The 21,165-nt window shown below is 38.5% G+C and overlaps 1 protein-coding gene across 6 annotated transcripts in view; it reads right to left on the reverse strand.

Moving 5' to 3' along the window:
* MICU1 (mitochondrial calcium uptake 1) overlaps positions 1 to 21,165 on the reverse strand; it is a 229,590-nt gene that overhangs the window by 84,090 nt on the left and 124,335 nt on the right. For all 6 annotated transcript variants that reach the window (XM_035021375.1, XM_035021351.1, XM_035021361.1 and 3 more), the window contains one exon: positions 3,437 to 3,519. In XM_035021375.1, the coding sequence (XP_034877266.1) occupies positions 3,437 to 3,519 (83 nt within the window). The remainder of the gene's footprint in view (positions 1 to 3,436; positions 3,520 to 21,165) is intronic.

The raw sequence follows: 21,165 nt of genomic DNA on the forward strand, positions 1-21,165 counted from the left end.
GATCGGGATGGCATTGAAGGTATAGATTGCTCTGGGTAGCACAGACATTTTAACAATGTTTATTCTTCCGATCCATGAGCATGGAATATTTTTCCATCTTTTTGTGTCTTCTTCAATTTCTTTCATGAGTGTTTTGTAGTTCCTAGAGTATAGATCCTTTACCTCTTTGGTTAGGTTTATTCCTAGGTATCTTACGGTTTTTGGTGCTATTGTAAATGGAATCGTTTCTTTAATTTCTCTTTCTACAGTTGCATTGTTAGTGTATAAGAAAGCAACTGATTTCTGTGCATTGATTTTGTATCCTGCCACATTACTGAATTGCTGGATGAGTTCTAGTAATTTGGGGGTGGAGTCTTTTGGGTTTTCCACATAAAGTATCATGTCGTCTGCGAAAAGAGAGGTTTGACTTGTTCTTTGCCAATTTGAATACCTTTTATTTCTTTTTGTTGTCTGATTGCTGTTGCTAGGACTTCTAGTACTATGTTGAACAACAGTGGTGAGAGTGGGCACCTTTGACGTGTTCCTGATCTTAAGGGAAAGGCTCTCAGCTTTTCCCCATTGAGGATGATATTTGCTGTGGGTTTTTCATAGATGGATTTTATGAGCTTGAGGAATGTTCCCTCTATCCCTATACTCTGGAGAGTTTTAATCAGGAAAGGATGTTGTATTTTGTCAAATGCTTTTTCTGCATCAATTGAGAGGACCATACGGTTCTTCTCCCTCCTCTTATTGTGTTCTATCACATTGGTTGATTTGTGAATGTTGAACCACCCTTGCATCCTGGAGATAAATCCCACTTGGTCGTGGTGGATGATCCTTTTAATGTATTGTTGGATCCTATTAGCTAGGATTTTGTTGAGGATTTTGGAATCCATATTCATCAGGGATATCGGTCTGAAATTCTCCTTTTTGATGGGGTCTTTGCCTGGTTTGGGGATTAAGGTAATGCTGGCCTCATAGAATGAATTTGGAAGTTTTCCTTCTGTTTCTATTTTTTGAAACAGCTTCAGTAGAATAGGTATTATTTCTTCTTTGAATGTTTGGTAGAATTCCCCAGGGAATCCATCAGGCCCTGGACTCTTGTTTTTTGGGAGGTTTTTGATCACTGCTTCAATCTCGTTACTGGTTATTGGCCTCTTCAGGTTGTCAATTTCTTCCTGTTTCAGTCTTGGCAGCTTATAGGTTTCCAGGAAGGCCTCCATTTCATCCAGATTGCTCAGTTTATTGGCACATAGTTGTTGATAATAATTTCTAATAATTGTTTCTATTTCCTTGGTGTTAGTCGTGATCTCTCCCCTTTCATTCATAATTTTATTAATTTGGGTCCTTTCTCTCTTCTTTTGGATAAGTCTGGCCAGTGGTTTATCGATCTTATTAATTCTTTCCAAGAACCAACTTCTAGTTTCGTTGATCTGATCTACTGTGTTTCTGGTTTCTAATCCATTGATTTCTGCTCTAATTTTAATTCTGCCATTTGTGATTAACATGGATGGACCTTGAGGGCATTATGCTACATGAAATAAGTCAGACAAAGACAGACAAATACTGTATGATTTCACTTATATATATATAATCTTAAAAAAAAAAGGCCAAACTCATAGACACAGAGAAGAGATTGTTGGTTGACAGAGGCGGGGGGTCCCCATGGGTGCAGGTGGTCTAAAGGTATAAACTTCCAGTTATAAGATAAATAAGTCCTGGGGATTAATGTACAGCATGGTGATTATAATTCACTGTTTTGTATTGTAAATTTGAAAGTTAAGAGAGTAGATCTTAAAAATTCTCATCACAAGAAAAAAAAATTGTAACGGGGCGCCTGGGTGACTCAGTCGGTTAAGCGTCTGCCTTTGGCTCAGGTCATGATCCCAGGGTCCTGGGATTGAGCCCCGCATCGGGCTCTCTGCTCTGCGGGAAGCCTGCTTCTCCCTCTCCCTCTGCCCCTGCTTGTGTTCCCTCTTTTGCTATCTCTCCGTCAAATAAATAAATAAAATCTTAAAAAAAAAAAAAAAAAAATTATTGTGGTAATCACTTTGCAATATATACACAGATCAAATCATTATGTTTTACACCTAAAACTAATACAATGCTATGTCAATAATATCTCAATAAAAATAGAATTAAATAGTTTTATATAAAATAAAATCCAGGGATGGGTTGAATATGTGGATTAAAGATGCACTTGTGATGAACACAGGGTGATGCATGGAAGTTTTGAATCACTATACTGTACACCTGAAACTAATATCACATTGTATGTTAACTAACTGGAATTAAAATAAAAACTCAAGAAAAAAAAAGAAAAAGGGGGGTGTGGGGGGGTAAATTGTGTTTCTCAACTAAAGTCCAAATGAAAATAAAATTAGCCCTATCCCCTCTTCAAATAAAATAAAATTTAAAAAATAGCAAAGTAAGTTCTTTGTATAATCATTTGAGGCTACCGGGCAATACCAGTAAAGTGCAGGCTTATGGAAAAGTGAAGGTATTCAATGGACACAGCAAGCAGATTTGAATAAATGTCTCCAGGTATTTAAAATATTTGTCTCTGGGGGCGCCCGGGTGGCTCAGTCGGTTAAGCGACTGCCTTCGGCTCAGGTCATGATCCTGGAGTCCCGGGATCGAGTCCCGCATCGGGCTCCCTGCTCGGCAGGGAGTCTGCTTCTCCCTCTGACTCTCCTCCCTCTCATGCTCTCTGTATCTCATTCTCTCTGTCTCAAATAAATAAATAAGATCTTTAAAAATAAATAAATAAATAAAAATAAAGATATTTGTCTCTGTGAATTTATTTAAAGATATACTGTACCTCATACTTTCTCCCATTTCCTTTTTGCTACATTCCTTATTTTAAATACAAAATGCTTTCTCTTACACATCCACATATATATCTTTTGTTTTGTTTTGAAGCCATTCTGACAATCAGAATCATTGTATCTAAAGAGGTATCAGGGCCCACCAATGATAGAAGTTTTATGGAAATGTGGTCTCTTCCTAGGATTCATCAGAAACTGTATACATCTATGGCTTGGACCTGCTACAGTCAAAGGCATGGCATCATTTTTCCTTCTCCTACAGAAATCCTTTCAGAACATCCTTCTATTCTGGAACTACCTGGCACAAAGGAGCTGTTTAATAAGCATTGACTAAACACATGATTGAATAGCCATAATTTTTCCTCTCAGCGTCAAAGTCTAATTCATGTTGGGGAATCAGAAGAACTTTGATCTTAATCATATGCTCAAATAATTCCTTACATTTAGAGTAAAAACAAACAAATAAAACCCACTTGTTAAAAGTGAGGACGATTTTTTTAAATGACACATTAGGTACTTCAAAAACTGGATAGCATCTGAGTATGATGACCAAGACCAAAATAACTCCAAGATACATGAAAATGTATTAAATATTAATGTACTTAAAGGAACTTTCCAGAATAACTTGCCTGTTCAAACTCCTCCATGTCTACTTCTCCATCTCCATTCAAGTCAAACATCTTGAAGGCGATTTCAAAATTTCTCTGAGGAGCTACAAGTAGAAAGGAAGGAAAGGATAGGAGGGAAGGAAGAGAAGAGGGAGGGGGGAGAAAGAAAAGTATTTAGAAGGCATTGAGTAAAAATAAAAAATCGTTCCTTTAAGAAAAACAGATGGTTAAACACAAAGTATTATCAAGTCACAGAATGCCACCATATTTATCTAGATTAATTTGTAGTGATACTCCTTAAAACCAAAAGAGAAACTTGACTGCCATTAAGATAGCACTTGTCTCTTGAGTTTCAACACTAATCTCCTATATACTTCAGCTTTGCTTTATTAGAAACCATCCTCTTAACTGTATCATATTAATGTTGCTCTGTTACTTAAATATAGCATTATTTATCTGGGCATGAAAGTCAGCTTGGGGTGAGACATACTGCTGCAAAGTAAGAGGCTGAAACTCTAAGTCTTTGTCTTGCATTTTTAAAACTAGCTAGATTTGGGGGCACCTGGATGGCTCAGTTGACTGAGCGCCTGGCTCTTGGTTTCGGCTCAGATTGTGATTTCTGGGTTGTGAGATTGGCCAGATTGGCCAGCATCAGATTCCAGGCTCAGCCGGGAGTCTGCTTCTCTCCCTCTCCCTCTGCCCCTTCCCTCACTCACCCCCCCATCCCCCCCCCACGCACTCACGTGTACACATGCATGCATGTGTGTGTATTCCCTCTCTCTAAAATAAATAAATACAAAAATCTTTAAAAAAAATAAAACCAGCTAGATTCTACTTTGGTCTTTCTAGTCTCTCCATTTTAAGTGCTATCAGGAGTCCAGCAGATGTCATTCAGCCATCAGGTTATTATCTATAGGCAGAAAAGCATACTGGTAGCTACCCAGCCTATTTCAACCACGTCAGCTAGGTATACAAATTACTGAGCAAAGTATATGTAAATGCTAAAATAAAGTTGAGTTTAAAAATAAAGTGAAAAATGCAAAGGTTGAGAAGGTGGATGTATATATTTTCTTTCCCTTAACTGAATGGTAAAAACTCTTCAAGACGCTTTAGAGCTCCTAGATCAATCAATATAATGTAAATATAATTAATATACTTGTACATTAGAATAAAATGTAATGTCCCTTCTTCCTTACCATGCTAAATGTTCTGGTAAACAATATTGTTTACTTCCTTCCTTTGGTACTTCAAATTTATATAGATGTGGAGAATAAACCAAAATAAAATATCCTATATATGCTAATACTATTGAATTAGATTTTCAGTTAACATAACTTTTATTTAAAAATTTAAAGATTATATGTAGACAAAAAAAAAGTAAAAAGGGCTTAATACATTATCCACAGTTACAGAGAATCCATATTCCCATCTTGCTTATGAATTTGTCAATAGTAACATCCTGTAGGGTTAAATTCCATTTTCAGCTAGCTAGCCAGCTAGGCTGGTGAGCTCCTGGTTTTTAGTTGCCTGGGTAAATCATGTGCTTGTCAGCTTCCAATTGCCTGCCTCACTTGATAATGGCTTCCAACGGGCTTGTGCTTTTTTGGGTCACAAGTACAAATTATTGCAAAGGATACACCTGGGGGGATTTAGATTTTTGTATACTTACTGTGACTTCTTAAATTTTTCCTACTTGTCTGGGTGCTTTTACTGAAGAGTTACTACGCCAAGCATTGAGCTCAATAATTTAAAGTTTCATAATTATCTGATTTTGTATGCTCAACCCTGAAAGTTTTAATTTATTTTTTAAAGAGAGTAGGAAGCTGCGGCTCAAAGCCACACATGACTAGCTCAAAGTTGTATAGCTAATATGTGGCAGAAATGGTAAGTGAACCTAGGTCAATGCTGAATCCAAAGGCAATAAACTTTTTCATTATGCTCCATGGCATCCAATAGTAAGACAGTGGTTCTGAACGATAATAAATACATACTCTATTCTGGTATGTTTTAACCTAGAAAAACAAAAAACAAAACATGACTCACTGATTACATCAGTCTGCAATAGCTGAGTTCCAAGCTGTTCATTTCAAGGACATACCTGACATAAGAGAAACATTGCAGTCTATCAGGAAAGGTCCTTCCAGGAGTGGTTCTCTCAGCCTGTTCAATCTTCATCTCCTGATCATGTTCTCTTGTACTTCCCTGTCTCCCTTTAAATGTAGGCTTCAGAGTAATATATATATATATATTTTTTTTTTTTTTTCAAAGATTTATTTGACCCCTCAGGACCCCTGAGATCATGACCTGAGCCAAAATCAAGAGTTGGGTTCTCAACCAAATGAGCCACCCAGGTGTCCCTCAGTGTAATTTTTAGATCTAGCTGTTCTGGAAAGCTTTAACATGTCCAGGGTTTCTGCTAACTCACAATCAATTTCCACAAAAAGGAACTGAGAGAGGAATTCTTTTGAATCCCAGGCTACTGACAGAGTGAACGGTGAAGTTTTCTCCCACTGTGTTAACAACATAAATCTACCTCCTCTACAATGATTTCCAAAATGACAGCATATGTTGGAACTGATTAAAACAGTAAGATTCTATACAAAGTTCATTACTATACATCTTTTACTCAGAATTCCATGACAATCTTTGCTACTAGGAAATGGAGATGCATTAGGTCTGTTCTAGTTAAGAATCTGTGTTTATATTAGTCTACCATTAACAACAGTGATAACAATAACGACTCTAGATTGTTCCTGGAAGCGCAATAGATTTTTCTGCTTCATTTTAGTAATAAGAAAAAAAGCATCTTTGTCTATGTGTAGTAAGTCAAATATCAGACAGAAACGACACTAGCTGTCTCAAAACTTTCATGACTGTTTCACTTACTGATTTTTAACAGCAAAGGCACAAGACTAGGGCTCTAATTCTAGCTCTTCCAACAACATGAGTCATTATGCCTTAAAATCTTTTTTTGGTAGTACTGATGGAATAAACAAAAACATGAATAGGTTAGGGGTGCCTGGGGTGGCTCAGTTGTTAAGCGTCTGCCTTCGGCTCAGGTCTCGATCTCAGGGTCCTGGGATCGAGCCCTGTGTCGGGCTCCCTGCTCTGCGGGAAGCCTACTTCTCCCTCTCCCACACCCCCTGCTTGTGTTCCCTCTCTCTGTCAGAAAAAAAAAAAACAAAACCCAAAAAACAAAAACCAAAAAACAAAAACATGAATAGGTGAGATTCTTATTTCCTGTTGGTTTGATTCTCCTACCACAGAATTCCTACCTGCACTATTCTTGTTCTAAAATGATGCTATAGGATAAATGAGGTAATTAATATGCAATGTCAGAGAACTCTGAGTTAGGAAAAAACCCTTTAGATTATGATGAACCTCTATTTAATGATGAACTTGCCTACTGAATTTGTAAGGATGATCACATAGCCTCTGATTATTTCTGAGAGAGAGAGGTCACCACTTCTGAAGTCTAACCATTGTTGGCTGTAATGAGCTTTTCTTCTCATACAGAATACAAATCTAATTTTGTGTAGCTCCCACAAACTGTCTTAGCTTAAGTTTCTACAGACATAAAAACATAAATCTGCTTCCTTGTCTCTATGATGGCCTTCTGAATACATAAAAACATATTATCTTGTCTCTATTAGGGTTTTTCAGAACTTGCTTCCAGAATTCAGCACTCAACAGTCCTCCCCTGGGGTACTTCAGATGGTCAATGTCTCCCATGAATGCAGAATATCTTATATGTAGTTAATTCTGGAATGACGTATCCTTTCTAGAAACAACCGGATTGCTTCTTTGCTGATTAACATACTAGCATTCCTCTTATATGAAGGCATAGTGTCTTGCTTTCTATATAACATTAGGCTTGGGGAAAGAGGGGAGAAAAACCTGCAAGACTGGATTTCAAAACAGTACCCCTCCCTGAATTCTTCTAGGTATGATGGTTATATGCAGTCTGAAAGAAATCTTTCTGTCTTTTATACAGAGGAGAGGGGAAAAGTTCCCACAGTATAATGTGTTGTAGTTGTGCATTTCCTTGGGATGATTTAGCTTCAGAAGAAGGGTGCTATACAAAACGAAAATATCCTAGGAATTATTTTAAACACACTTAAGCAGCAGCAGATTGATTTTCTTTTCATCAATAACTTGCCTTATAAATCTGATTTTATTAATCTTAGTAACTATTGTATAGGAAGTAAATATGATAATGTTAGCTTTTTCAGCATTTTCTAATAGTTTCATGGCAAGTGTCACGTTAACACTATAGCTAATAAAAAGGGCTGCAAATATTTGAAAAATATAAAAGACTTAAAGAATGAGAAAAGGTAAGTACAAAGGCAAGTACAAAAACTTCTTTTTATAAAGTTATGTATTTTACATTTAATTTTTATACACAGTTAACTGGGTATCAAGGCATATTTATGTGAAGCAGGGCATAATGAGAATATCAGTGGCTCAAAAATTTAACTATTATACTTTCTGCTTCAACTCAGAAGTCCCATGGTCAGGCTTTCCCTCATCTTTGTCTTGTAGAATTACCTACTGACCAAAATATCCACTATTATTCTTGCCATTTGAAGTCAATGGAATTGATGAGAATAACTATGGCATTCTGCTCTGAAATCGGGCAAACAATTATTCTTGAAATACAAGATATGGAATGGCAAATTTAAAAAATCCACATGGAGTATAACTGGTTCATAACCAGTTACTGTGAAATAACACAGACACTGTGTTATGAAATAAAGTTAAAATCAAGGTGTTTTTTTTTTCTGTGAATTGTGCTAGAATTACAATTTAAAAAACTATAAGACTTTGACTATACTATAAATTTTAGTTCCTTACCATTTCGTGATTTAGTATGCTCAAACAAGGGTAATTTAATTAGACTGTTTCCTGAATGTTTTCTTTTTTTTTAAAAAAGAATTTTATTTATTTATTTATTTATTTATTTATTTATTTATTTATTTGAAAGAGTGAGAGAGGGCAGGGTCAGCGGGGGCAGTGGGAGAGGGAGACAGAATCTCAAGTAGACTCCCAGCTAAGCACAGAGCTGGATGCGGGGCTCAATCTCACAACCCTGAAATCATGACCTGAGCCGAAACCAAGAGGCAGATGCTTAACCAACTGAGCCACCCAGGCACCGCTCCTGAATGTGTTTTCTGTGGTTATGCAGCTGTATGCTTCCATTAAACAGGAACCAAACTATATAATACAAAATAGTGAACATTCTGCCACTTAAAATACCATATTACATCATATGCAATTCAAAATTATAAAATAAACAATTTTCATTGTTAACTTTGGAATACTACATACTATACAGAAAATGTCCTTAGTGGATGAAAACAGACAATAAGGCAATCTGAAATAGCCAAAGTTCATGGTACATGAATCTAGTTTTTCTCCTTAGCCTTGTTGTTTTAACACAGAACACAAAAATAGTTTCCCTGGTGAAATGACAAATGCCAAGGACAAAGAAAAAGAAAACAGAAATCCTCAGCCATCCAGGAGGAAAAAAACATTAGTTATCATAAAAAAAGAAGTATCAGGTTGTATCATAATTGTCTGCAACACTTGAACACTACAGAGCAAGTTCTATAAAATCTTGAGGGAAAACAGTTGTCATCTAAGAGTTACAAACACATGAAGTCATCATTTACCTACATTAGTGACAGAAGATATTCTCGGGCATGCAAGGGCTTTGAAATTGTATAATCCACATACCTTAATAAGATTACACAAAAAACAGAAACAAAGTCTTGGGCAAGGGTCAGTAAACTATGTCCTCCTGGCTAGCCACTGGTTTATGTACTGCTTTTGAGCTACAAGCTATGTAGAGGTGAGTAGTGGCAACAGAGACCTTAGTAGTTAAGAAGCAGTAGTCGTCTTGGCCAGCAAGCCTAAAATATTTATCATGCCCTTTAAGAAAAAATTTACAATCCCCGGTTGAGGAAATTCTTTAGCCAACAACAAAAATCAATCAAAGAAATAAAGACAGGGAAGATAAAATCAATTAAGAAGTGAGCAATAAATTAAGTGAGTAATAAAATCAGTATAACAGAGTTAAGCTTAAATGATGGTTATTAATACAATAATAGTCATGGCAACTGGCATGACATTTATTATGTACAGGTACTTTATATGAATTATCTAATCCTCCCAACTGCTCCATGACATTGTACTATTATACCCATCCCTTGTTAAAGAAGAGTAAACTAGGGCGCCTGGGTGGCTCAGTTGGTTAAGTGACTGCCTTCGGCTCAGGTCATGATCCTGGAGTCCCGGGATCGAGTCCCGCATCGGGCTCCCTGCTCGGCGAGGAGCCTGCTTCTCCCTCTAACCCTTCCCCCTCTCATGTACTCTCTCTCTCTCTCTCATTCTCACTCTCTCAAATAAATAAATAAATCTTAAAAAAAAAAAAAGAAGAGTAAACTAAGGTACAGTGTGTCCAGGGTCACTGAGCCAGAATTCAAATCCAGGCAGGCCCCTCGTGCACACACTCTTGGCTATTCTGCCAAAAGGTAAAATGTATAGTAATCAAGTGTAAGAAATATCCCTGAAAGAGAAAATATGTAATGTAAAGTCATTTAAAGAAATAATATGGAATAAAAAAATGCCAGATTATTAAAATTGTAAAAACTGAGTTGAGAGAAGGAAGTGAAAGGAAGCTACATTTCTCAACTTCTAAAACATCAAGAGAAATGGATGACTTCATCCTGGATAAAAGTCATGTTGCCCCCCACTCCCCAATATACACACACACTTATAATTTAATTCAAATGCGACCTGTATTGTAAGCCCTGACAGCTGTCTTTTTTGTAATGCAAGTGCGTTAAGCTTTGGTGGCCACGGCATGCACTTCAAAGATGGCTGTCTCAAACAGACATATTGCCAGCTACGCGACTAGACAGAGCTGGGCCACTTCCCTGCATGGAGGCTCCTTTGTTTTAGAGATTGTGGGTGATTTTGATCACTAACCATTTGGGCCACTTGTCTTTTCCCCAACTTTAAATTCTAGCTCTTATGTTTTATTTATTTATTTATTTTAAATTAAAAAATTTTTTTAGGGGTGCCTGGGTGGCTCAGTCGGTTAAGCGTCTGCCTTCAGCTCGGGTCATGGTCCCAGGGTCCTGGAATCGAGCCCCACATCAGGCTCCCCACTCAGCAGGAAGCCTGCTTCTCTCTCTCCCTCTCCCACTCCCCTTGCTTGTGTTCCTACTCTCACTGTCTGTCAAATAGATAAATAAAATCTTTAAAAAAAAAAAAAGATTCTATTTATTTATTTATTTACGAGAGATAGCACACGCACAAGCAGAACGAGGTGGAGGGGCAGAGGGAGATGCAGGCTCCCCACTGAGCAGGGAACCCAATATGGGGCTCGATTCCAGGACCCTGAGATCATGACCCTAGCTGAAGGCAGATGCTTAACGCACTGAACTACCCAGGCACCCCCTGACTCTTATGTTTTAAATTCACCAATGAATAGTAAGCCTGTGAAACCCTGAGCCCCTACCCTCAAGTCCAATAAAAGCAGAACCCCAGGCCAGTGTACCCTCGGCACTCTCTACCTGTGACCTCGCTCACTGTGTGGGCCTAGGTGTGCTGTGTAATTTCCAGGTCTTTTAAGTAATAAACCTTTATTTTTTTTTCAAAGTTTCCTGATAGTCGTTGCTGAAGGGCATCTTGCAATTCACAGTAAGAACCACAGGGTCGGTCTAGTCATAACATTGTTTTGGAAAGGGGAGATGTCTGTGGAAGCTCACTGGGCCCAGATGAGTGCTCCCAAGGCATTTCTAGGTGACTGAGTTCCTTTCTATGATGCCGAAGCTAAGGCCTCAGCAAATCAACTGAAATAGGCCCCAGAAATGCATGATTGTCTGTGCAGTTAACTGAGGGGAATGCCCTCTACCTGCAACTTGCCTACTAACTACCTAATTCAGGAGGTAACACCATTTGAGAAATGAGCACTGCTTGCTGGGGGGGTGGGGGTGGGGGTCTGTCAGGCTGCCATGTGCTTTCTCATCTTGCCTTCTGTCCTGTGTTGCCTGGGGTAGCCAACCCAAAACGTCAGGTCTGCTGTAATAATCCAACTATCTCCCCAGAGCAGCATGATCAAAGCCATCTGGTCTAACAAGACTATTAGACTACTAATTACAAGGGCCTTAACTGACTATCAATGTGCATCAGGGTACTCCAAGCCTCAAGGCCAAGACCTGTTAAGGAGAGTTGACTGGATCACAAGGCTTTTGTCACTGCCTGAGAGGCTCTAGGCTAAAGGCACAAGGCCAAGATTGCCATTAGTGAGGATGGGAGACCTCCACCTTTGACCAAGGAGCCAGAGGGCCGTACCAGGACTCTATGTCCTTCCCCAGAAGAATGAAATAGCCTTGCAAATGGAAACCAGTGGCACAACCAGAGGAAAAATACAACAGAGGAAAATACAACAGGCCTACGGTCTTTGTATCACTACTTCACTTACTACTGTTGCTCTTCATTCACTGACCCAACAGGGTATTATGGGTCTAATCCCTGGTGTGATGTTGCTAAAAAAATTAACAGATAAAGATAAATGTCCTGACCACCTGGTGCCAGCCAGCATCTCCTAAGAACCCCAAGAAGGGACACCAGCTCTTTGATAAATGCAAAACCCCACGGACGCTTCCTGGATGTTATTCAATGTCATGTATACAACAACATGCCAAGACTCTGGTATCACACTCCAAAGGCCTAGGGGCTTTTCCCAAAGACCCTTTGCATATCACCTGAGTGGAGGCAGACCTCAATCATGGAGAGGTCTCTTGGGACACCCTGAAAAAAGAAGCAGGCACCTATGAAGAAGGCTCACAGTGATGTCATCCAAAAATTTCTGGTAATAACACATAAGATTTTTTCTTTTTTTTAAGATTTTATTTATTTGACACAGAGAGAGAGAGAGTTAGCGAGAGCAGGAACACAAGCAGGAGGAGTGGGAAAGGGAGAAGCAGGCTTCCCGAAGAGTAGGGAGCCTGATGTGGGGCTTAATCCCAGGACCCTGGGATCAGGACCTGAGCCGAAGGCAGACGCTTAACAAATGAGCCACCCAGGCACCCCAATAACACATAAGATTAAGGTCACAGAAAAAAAAAATCTAGAAGTAGAAACTGAGATAAAAAACTATACCTTAACTGAAATTCAAATCTTTAAGATTTTAGGTAGCAGGAAACAGAGAGGGGAACTAACTGGCTATTGCAGGTTTTCTTATTTGTTTGAAAGGGCTCTGAATTGTTAGTCACAGCTGCCAAAATGTGTCAACTGGACAGTACCTCTAAAGACTCTAAAATCCATAACTGTCCTGAAGATCTATCTGGGCTATATGCTTGTTTCCTCCAAGATACTACAGACCCTGAGCCCCATCAGTTTTTCCCTGAACAGGGCAGAAGTGAGAAACACATCTCAGGAGGCATCCTTGCCACCAGGGGAATAGATGACTGGGTTACTGAGGCCTCTAGCAGGGAGGGAAAAGGAAAGGGGAAGGAGAAGTCCCCTAGAACTACTGATACGCATACCAGGGCCCTCCCTCTCCTCATTTATTGCCTGGCTCTCCGTGCCCATCCTTCCATCACAGTGATCAATGCTAAGGATCACAATGAATAGAAAACATTAAGATAAAGCCCATGTCCTGTTGTGCAAAATTGGCATGGTCCAATGGGTTTATCATTTCCATGACCACAGTGACCCAAATGACCCCCTCCTTCATTTCCAAACCTTAAAAGAGGTCCCATTTGACCCTGAGTCCAGAGAATTATTTCTAGTGTGCCCCCTCGAATCACAGGGTGGTGCTACAACATTTTAATTGGGACTGCCAAAACCAGCCAAAAGGCACTAATACGCCTAAGAGCTTCTTTCTAGGTCCCTTGAAGATATAAATCTTAGCATGTCTTTGAAATGTAAATACCTCAGGGGGTAACCAAAACACCACCCAAGACTAAAAGAAACAAAAAGGAGAAAGAGGCCTTCTAAAATACAAACTGCTATAAAAGCTCCATGAAAGCTACAATGCCTAGAACAAAAGTTTAAAAGAAAAAAATAGCAAGGAAGCATAGAAACATGAGGTGAAAGAAGACCAAATAAATCACAACAAAGTTAAATGAACTAAATTCCTCTACAAAAAGACAAAATGCTCCCAGATTGGATCAAGCCATGTTATTTATAAGAAATATATAAAAAATAATAAAGATAAGAAACTGCTGAAAGTGGAATATTGAAGTCCCCCAATATTAATTTATTGTCACTTACTCCCTTCAGATCTGTATTTAATATACTTAAGTGTTCCAAAGTTGGATGCATGTGTATTTAAAACAGTTATATCCTCTTGATGAATTAACCCTGTACTTCCATGGCTACAGGATCTTGCCACAGGTTCAAACACCACAATGAAGGCCAGTGAAGGGCATGAGATCAGCAGTATGCAAGAGTACAGCTGAAGGGGTCAGCTCTGAGTGCATACACAGTGGTGGGGATTAGCTGTAGGGGGTCTAGGCTGGAGTCTTGCAAATGTGCAGCCGCAGAGGCTTGGTCTGGCTGCTGGTGCAGGTCCCAGGCTCCAGTGGAGAATGGGAGAGGGAGGGTGGCTGGCATCAGTGAATATGAATATTTTGGGGGGGAAAACCTGTGAAATCTACAGAAGTATGTGGTAGCTGTGCTGGCCATCAGTATCTTCAGTGGCAAAAGCTGCTGGGGTCTTCCACAGGGCACATCACTGGAATCCCGGTCATTCCCACACTATGGCTGATAGTCGTCTCCCTGCCTTTCTTCCTTGTTCCTAGCTAACTCTGTATATCTCAGTTTTGCTGGTCTTTGGGTGGGGTGAAACTGAAGCAACTCCTCTCATTTGACAACCGAATTCATAGTTACCCAAAACCATTCCAAATTCTAATGCACAAATGGTTTGGGGTACACTGTGAATTTGGTAGTCAATGAGAGGAGGAACAACTAATTGCCCCCCAAAAGAGGTAATGAACCCTAATCTTTACCCCAGTTTCTCAGAGGTCTAAAGGACTTCATCTTTGAAAGTGATCTCAGTTTAGAAAAAATTTCATTCACCTCATCTAGTTTTGAGGACTAAGCCCAAGTCTAAGCTAGTCTAACTGTAGGGCAGATGGGGGATAAAGCTGCCCAAGATGCAAGGTACAGCCATGATACCTAAACCTTGTATAGCTCCTAGACAAACCCATAATATCTGTGATTACTGGTCTATAGTCAGTCACAGGATAGCCGGGACACCATGACTACAGGGGGTAGGGGGCAGGAGTTAAGTTGCTATTCCTAGCAGCACTTACTGGGAGGATCTGATTAGAAGACCCATGTTCTTACTCTAATAAAAAAAATTTTTTTTTTTTTTTAAGTAGGCTCCACACCCAGCGTGGAGCCCAAACACGGGGCTTGAACTCATGACACTGAGATCAAGACCTGAGGTGAGATCAAGAGTCAGACACTTAACTGACTGAGCCACACAGGTGCCGAATAAATTCTGACCATAATGAAAAAAAATTTAGAAATGTAATGTATATTCTTAAAACACACTTAAAATTCACATTTACTTGGTCTGGCTTTTATTTGGAACTCCTAAAACAATGAAAGAAACTAGATGAGCCTAACATCATTACATATAGACTCTGCAATGGCTATAAAGGGAACTCTTTATTCTTTACTGCATCTCCATGTGATTTAGTTATTTAATGTCAATTGGCAAGGTTTTTGTTTTTGTTTTTTTAAATATGGAACACTACATGTCAAGAACCTGAGTTCAAAATATTCGTAAGATTGTGAAAATTATCTGAATTCCTTCAGCAAGGCTTCAGCTGTACAGACTTATTCCTTCTAATTATTGCTTTTCTACCATTTACATTTTTCTAGAAAATACATTTCAGCCCTGATTCTCAAAAAAGAAGATTTATAATTTCACATGTGTATTTAAAACTGTTATAGAAACATGAGGCGAAAGAAGACCAAATAAATCACAACAAAGTTAAATGAACTAAATTCCTCTACAAAAAGACAAAATGCTCCCAGATTGGATCAAGCCATGTTATTTATAAGAAATATATAAAAAATAATAAAGATAAAAAATTGTTGAAAGTGGAATATTGAAAATGGAAACATCTGAAGAGAAGAAATAGCTATGTTTCTAGTACATAGGTACATAACATAGTTGTTCCTCCTCTCATTGACATCCAGCCTCAGTTACTGGATGACCTTCCGAGAGCTGCCAGAAACAGTCTTTCATTTAAATTGCTCTTCCTTACACTGTTATTTGACAGTTGTGTTACAGAGAGTATTCAATGCCAGAGATGTCAAAAAGCTTGGATTCCCCAAGAGTTCCTGGGAGCAAGATTCTGAAAGGCATGCCAGTGCTTTACCCTTGGTTAAGGTCATGCTCTACTTTAGGAATGTATTTTCTTCAAATGCATGTTACTATTTTTATGCCCAAATTACATATGCTAGGAGACAGATCCCCACTCCTGTCTTGAAAGATCTTAAAAAATAATCATCTATAGGGGTGCCTGGCTGGCTCAGTCTGTAAAGCATGCGACTCTTAATCTCAGGGTTGTAAGTTCAAGCCCCATGTTGGGTATAGAGATTACTTAAAAATAAAATCTTTAAAAAAATTATCTGCTTGACTTTCATTTCATTCTATGTGGTTTTAGTCCACTCCATATGCTCAATAATAGCCAAAGTGACGGCTTATGCCAAGATACAACTTACTGCATAGATGCTCAGAATTAGCTGCTTTAATGAAGGGACTGGATATTTTATACTTAATTAATGCTAATTTGAAGGACCTTCTTTACCTGTGACTTGGCTTGGCATTCACCCAAAAGTTACTTCTTTCTTCAGTTCAGTGTCCAAATAGAAGATTTTAGTATTCTAATTAATTTTCTAGATTTCATCATGTATATATTCATAGAGAATAGCTATCATTTTAAAACAGCTTTAAATACTAGGCAGGATTACTAGTATACATGAATATGTATACTAAAGTAACTATTCAGGGGCGCCTGGGTGGCTCAGTCATTAAGCGTCTGCCTTCGGCTCAGGTCATGATCCCAGGGTCCTGGGATCGAGCCCCGCATCGGGCTCCCTGCTCCGCGGAAGCCTGCTTCTCCCTCTCCCACTCCCTCTGCTTGTGTTCCCTCTCTCACTGTGTCTCTTTCTGTCAAATAAATAAATAAAATCTTAAAAAAAAAAAAAGTAACTTCAGAAAAATTCTTAAGATACTTATTTAGCCAACAAATATACATGGAGTGCTTATTATGTGTCAGATACTGTGTTGAACATCTTCTTCAGAAGGAGTGACTGGGGCGCCTGGGTGGCTCAGTTGGTTAAACGTCTGCCTTTGGTTCAGGTCATGATCCCAGGGTCCCGTAATGGAGCCCTGTGTCCAGCTCCCTGCTCAGTGGGGAGCCTGCTTCTCCCTCTGCCTCTGCCCTTCCCCTGCTTGTGCTCTCTTGCACTGTGTGTGTCAAATAAATAAAATCTTAAAAAAAAAAAAAAAAGAAGAAGAAGAAGAGGTAGTGATTAAGCAAACCATTCTGGGACAACCACTATTTTTGCCTTGATTTCCCTTGTGCACCCTCAAATTCCCCAGCACAACAAATAAGCATTTTGTAAAATTGTTACAGGAACAGGTAAACAACACAGAATGAAGCCTAAGTATAACCAAATACCATTAAGTTGTGGTTTTAGGGAAAGGTCAACTATATAGGTAGACATGTACATTTGATTCCAGTCCAACTTCTAAGAGACAATGTGAAAAGGTGGGGCTCATGGAGCATAAACAAAGATCTTTAAACATCATCAATTATTAAGGACTAAATTCTTTTTTTTTTTTTTTAATGTTTTATTTATTTATTCATGAGAGTCAGACAGAGAGAGAGAGAGGCAGAGGCAGAGGGAGAAGCAGGCTCCCCACCTAGCAGGGAGCCCGATGCGGGACTCGATCCAGGACCCTGGGATCATGACCTGAGCCAAAGGCAGATGCTTAACCATTGAGCCACCCAGGTGCCCCAGGACTAAATTCTTATAGCACAATCCCAACTATCAACAGAACAAAAACAGAACAGGATAGAGCTTAAGGAAGATAGAAGAATTATAAGAGGCTGAAATCTGGAAAACTTTCTGTAAACTGTTATAGGGAAAAAAGGTAAACTGAGGTCCATTTCACACTGTAATCAAGGGTATGGAGATGGATGGGTGGCTGGGTCTCCATTCTACTTAAAGGGACTCAGAGAAGCCACATCCCAAATATCCTTTTATTCAAATATTTTTAGAATGAATAGTATTTAGTAAGATACAGTGTTAGGTACTTTGGGGATATAAAACCACATGACATAGTTCCTACTTCAAGATATTATTTAGTGATACCATATCCATTGTCTAAACTTTCATTAATTAGAGATTCTTTTGAATAATAAGCATTTTCCTGCAAATATCTCTCGAGTTGTAATGACTCACAATTCAATGTAAAAAAAAAATTTTTTTTTTTTAATTCTAATGTTTGTTTTAAAAAACACAAAATCCTAACTGAGGTATGCTAAGAAAAAGGTAGTTTTGATCTGAAGAATGAAGGGAGAAAAAGAAATAATTTTATACGTGAGGGCACTTTCTTGAAAGCAGAGAATTTAGCCTATTTTGTAGTTTTATTTTTCTTGTTCCATGAACTTTTAGTGCATTGATAAATGCAGCCTAAGAAAGAGGGAAGCCTTTGGGTTTACCAAATGCCTCCCCTATTAGGCTTTTGTTCCCAAGGGCCTAAGGAGCAGAGAAGTAGAACCAGGAGAGACCTCCTCTCTTCTCTCTCTTCTGGAGTCCCTACCTGAATCTCAGGTATCACAGAGAACTGACTCCCTGGAAAAGCAGCACAAAGCCAACATAAGCCATTCAAGAGAGGACAAAGTGTATGCAGACATAATTATGGTGGTAGCATCTGCTCACTGAGCATACAAAAACACTCCTGACTATCTCATTCATACCCTCTTCTTTAGAACACAGCCTTAGCTTGACTATTATTCCTGAAAGAGGAGAGCTACAGACATCATGTGCCCTTAACCAGATTTCTGGAACATTTTAAGTCAGTATCAGAATTTTATTAGAATTTTCAAAAAATGAAAATGGATCAATTCAAATAAAACACAAGTATGAAAAGGCAAATAGGAACTAGTTTCCTTAAAGTGTAAAATTATGAAATCCTCAAGATACAGGCAAAATACGTTTCAGTCTTATTTTTGTTATAAGCCATGATTTGCTTCTTTAGTCTCTGTTCTCCTCTTAGCCTTGTGAACCCTCAGAAGAAATCTCAAGCAATTGTTCCCCAAATACTAACTTCCTTCCTTTTGCAGATAAAGAAAACATTTTAATCTTCTCATATAGTCATATGCAGAACTAAGAGAGTTAAACACAAACACCACTTATTTCTTGCTCATCTGAGCTAAAATTCTTATGGGGTGACTGGGTGACAGACACTGGGGAGGGTATGTGCTCTGGTAAGTGCTGTGAATTGTGCAAGACTGTTGAATCTCAGATCTGTACCTCTGAAACAAATAATGCAATATATGTTAAGAAAAAAAAAAAGAAGAAGAAGGTAGTAGGAGGGGAAGAATGAAGGGGCGGAAATCGGAGGGGTAGACGAACCATGAGAGACGATGGACTCTGAAAAACAAACTGAGGGTTCTAGAGGGGAGGGGGGTGGGAGGATGGGTTAGCCTGGTGATGGGTATTGAGGAGGGCACATTCTGCATGGAGCACTGGGTGTTATGCACAAACAATGAATCGTGGAACACTACATCTAAAACTAATGATGTAATGTATGGGGATTAACATAAGAATAAAAAAATTAAAAAAAAAAGAATTAAGCTATAGCCTTTCCTTAAGCTGTAGACTAATTTCCTTTCCTTGTGTATAAGTCTTTTTCCTAACTCCTGTCAGCTGAGTACACCTAAACACTTCCGGTTTATCACTACCCAACTGGAATCAATTTTTGCTCAAATAAACTCTTAGAATTATTAAAAAAAAAAAATTCTTATGTGGTTGTTGATACAAAGATGAAAATGCTTTAACATTCTCTAACACCAGGGTTACTGAAATGGCATAGTGTTCTCAGATACAACTGGCTGAAAATGAATTTAGTATCATAAATATTTGATATATTTAAAAGCATTATTTTATTGTTTTGAAAAAGCTGCATTATTATAAAATCAACACACTAACCTTAAGAACAGGTAATGCCAGAGAAAGAAGTTACTGGTAATCAACACAATGAGATTTGGCTTTAGAACATGCAAATGAGTATCTCTAAAATTCTAAGCATCTCTTACAGGCAGAGAAATAACATAGAGTAAGATCATCCTTTCATCTGCTTTGTCTTACTCCTCATAATGTCAATTTAGCAATGGTAGGTAATCCCAGACATAAAAAGCTTAGGCAGATTAATAAACCAAATTTTTTCTGTAACTTCCCCAACTCCAATGTCCCAATAAAAAAGATTTGTTTTTTTTTTAAAGATTTTATTTATTTATTTATCAGAGAGCGCGCGCCAGAGAGAAACAGCATGAGAGGGGAGAGGGTCAGAGGGAGAAGCAGGCTCCCTGCAGAGCAGGGAGCCCGATGCGAGGCTCGATCCCAGGACTCCGGGATCATGACCTGAGCTGAAGGCAGTCGCCCAACCAACTGAGCCACCCAGGCGACCCCCAATAAAAAAGATTTGTAACTGCCTTAAATCTGTTGATAGATCTCAGTATGCTGCCTTGCCCGAATTTTTCAACAGATCACTCAGGCTGAAAAACATTTTCATCTATAACTTCTGTTAACATTTTCATTAGACGGAATGGCACTGATCAGCACCACTATCTCCAAGTCACATACTTTGTGACTGGCTCCTGAATTTAGAATAGCAAGAGAAATAAAATATAAACATTCACTTGAATGCTGTTGTAATTTTTCAAAAGGTTTGTGAGAAATAAGCATCACAATGAGAATGTGGTTTACTTCTCAGTGTATCAAATCCTGCTATAGTGAAAATCACTGAATTCAATTTCTCCACTGATTCCTCAAAATCTAAAGAGGGAATCAAAATCAGAATACACTGAATTACGCCTGACTCTCATTAGGTCTTTTCCTAGGTACTGAACATACTGTAGCATTTTTTGCTTTTGATTTTTCTGGTGGCTTTTCGAAGATTAATAGTAACTAATAAGAAAGATACTTAATAATCAACTTTTATAATTGTTTTATTACTTCTTCCTTAAGCTATCTAGAATTATTTTCATGTTATGAGGCCACAATGCAGTGCTAATAACTTCCGTAGAACACATATGGAGATAAAGAGCACAAAAATAAATATTTCGTAATTGTCAATGGCCAAGATCCAGATCCTAAGTCATACCATCATTATCTAATGAATCTTAGCATTAGCAAGAATGATCCAAATCAATAAATGCTGTGTAGCATTCTTGTTAAATCCGGATGACCTTTCTCTGCACCTAGTTATGAGAAAAATCTCTGACTTTTATTTTAAGATTTAAGACCATCAGCTAATGTTGCAGTTGGTTAGTGCAGAGAATTAAGCCATTAATAATCACGCTTCTGTATTCTCATTCAATTCTTATTAACCTACTTTAAGGATCAGAGGCTTTTTGGAAATTATTTAATAATAGTAATTATTAACAACCTCTTTATCTTGCCTAGAATGAATCTAGATTTAT

This window comes from Mirounga leonina, unplaced genomic scaffold (genome assembly GCF_011800145.1).
Source record: "Mirounga leonina isolate KUSES-001 unplaced genomic scaffold, KU_Mleo_1.0 Mir_114, whole genome shotgun sequence".
Lineage (NCBI taxonomy): Eukaryota > Metazoa > Chordata > Mammalia > Carnivora > Phocidae > Mirounga > Mirounga leonina.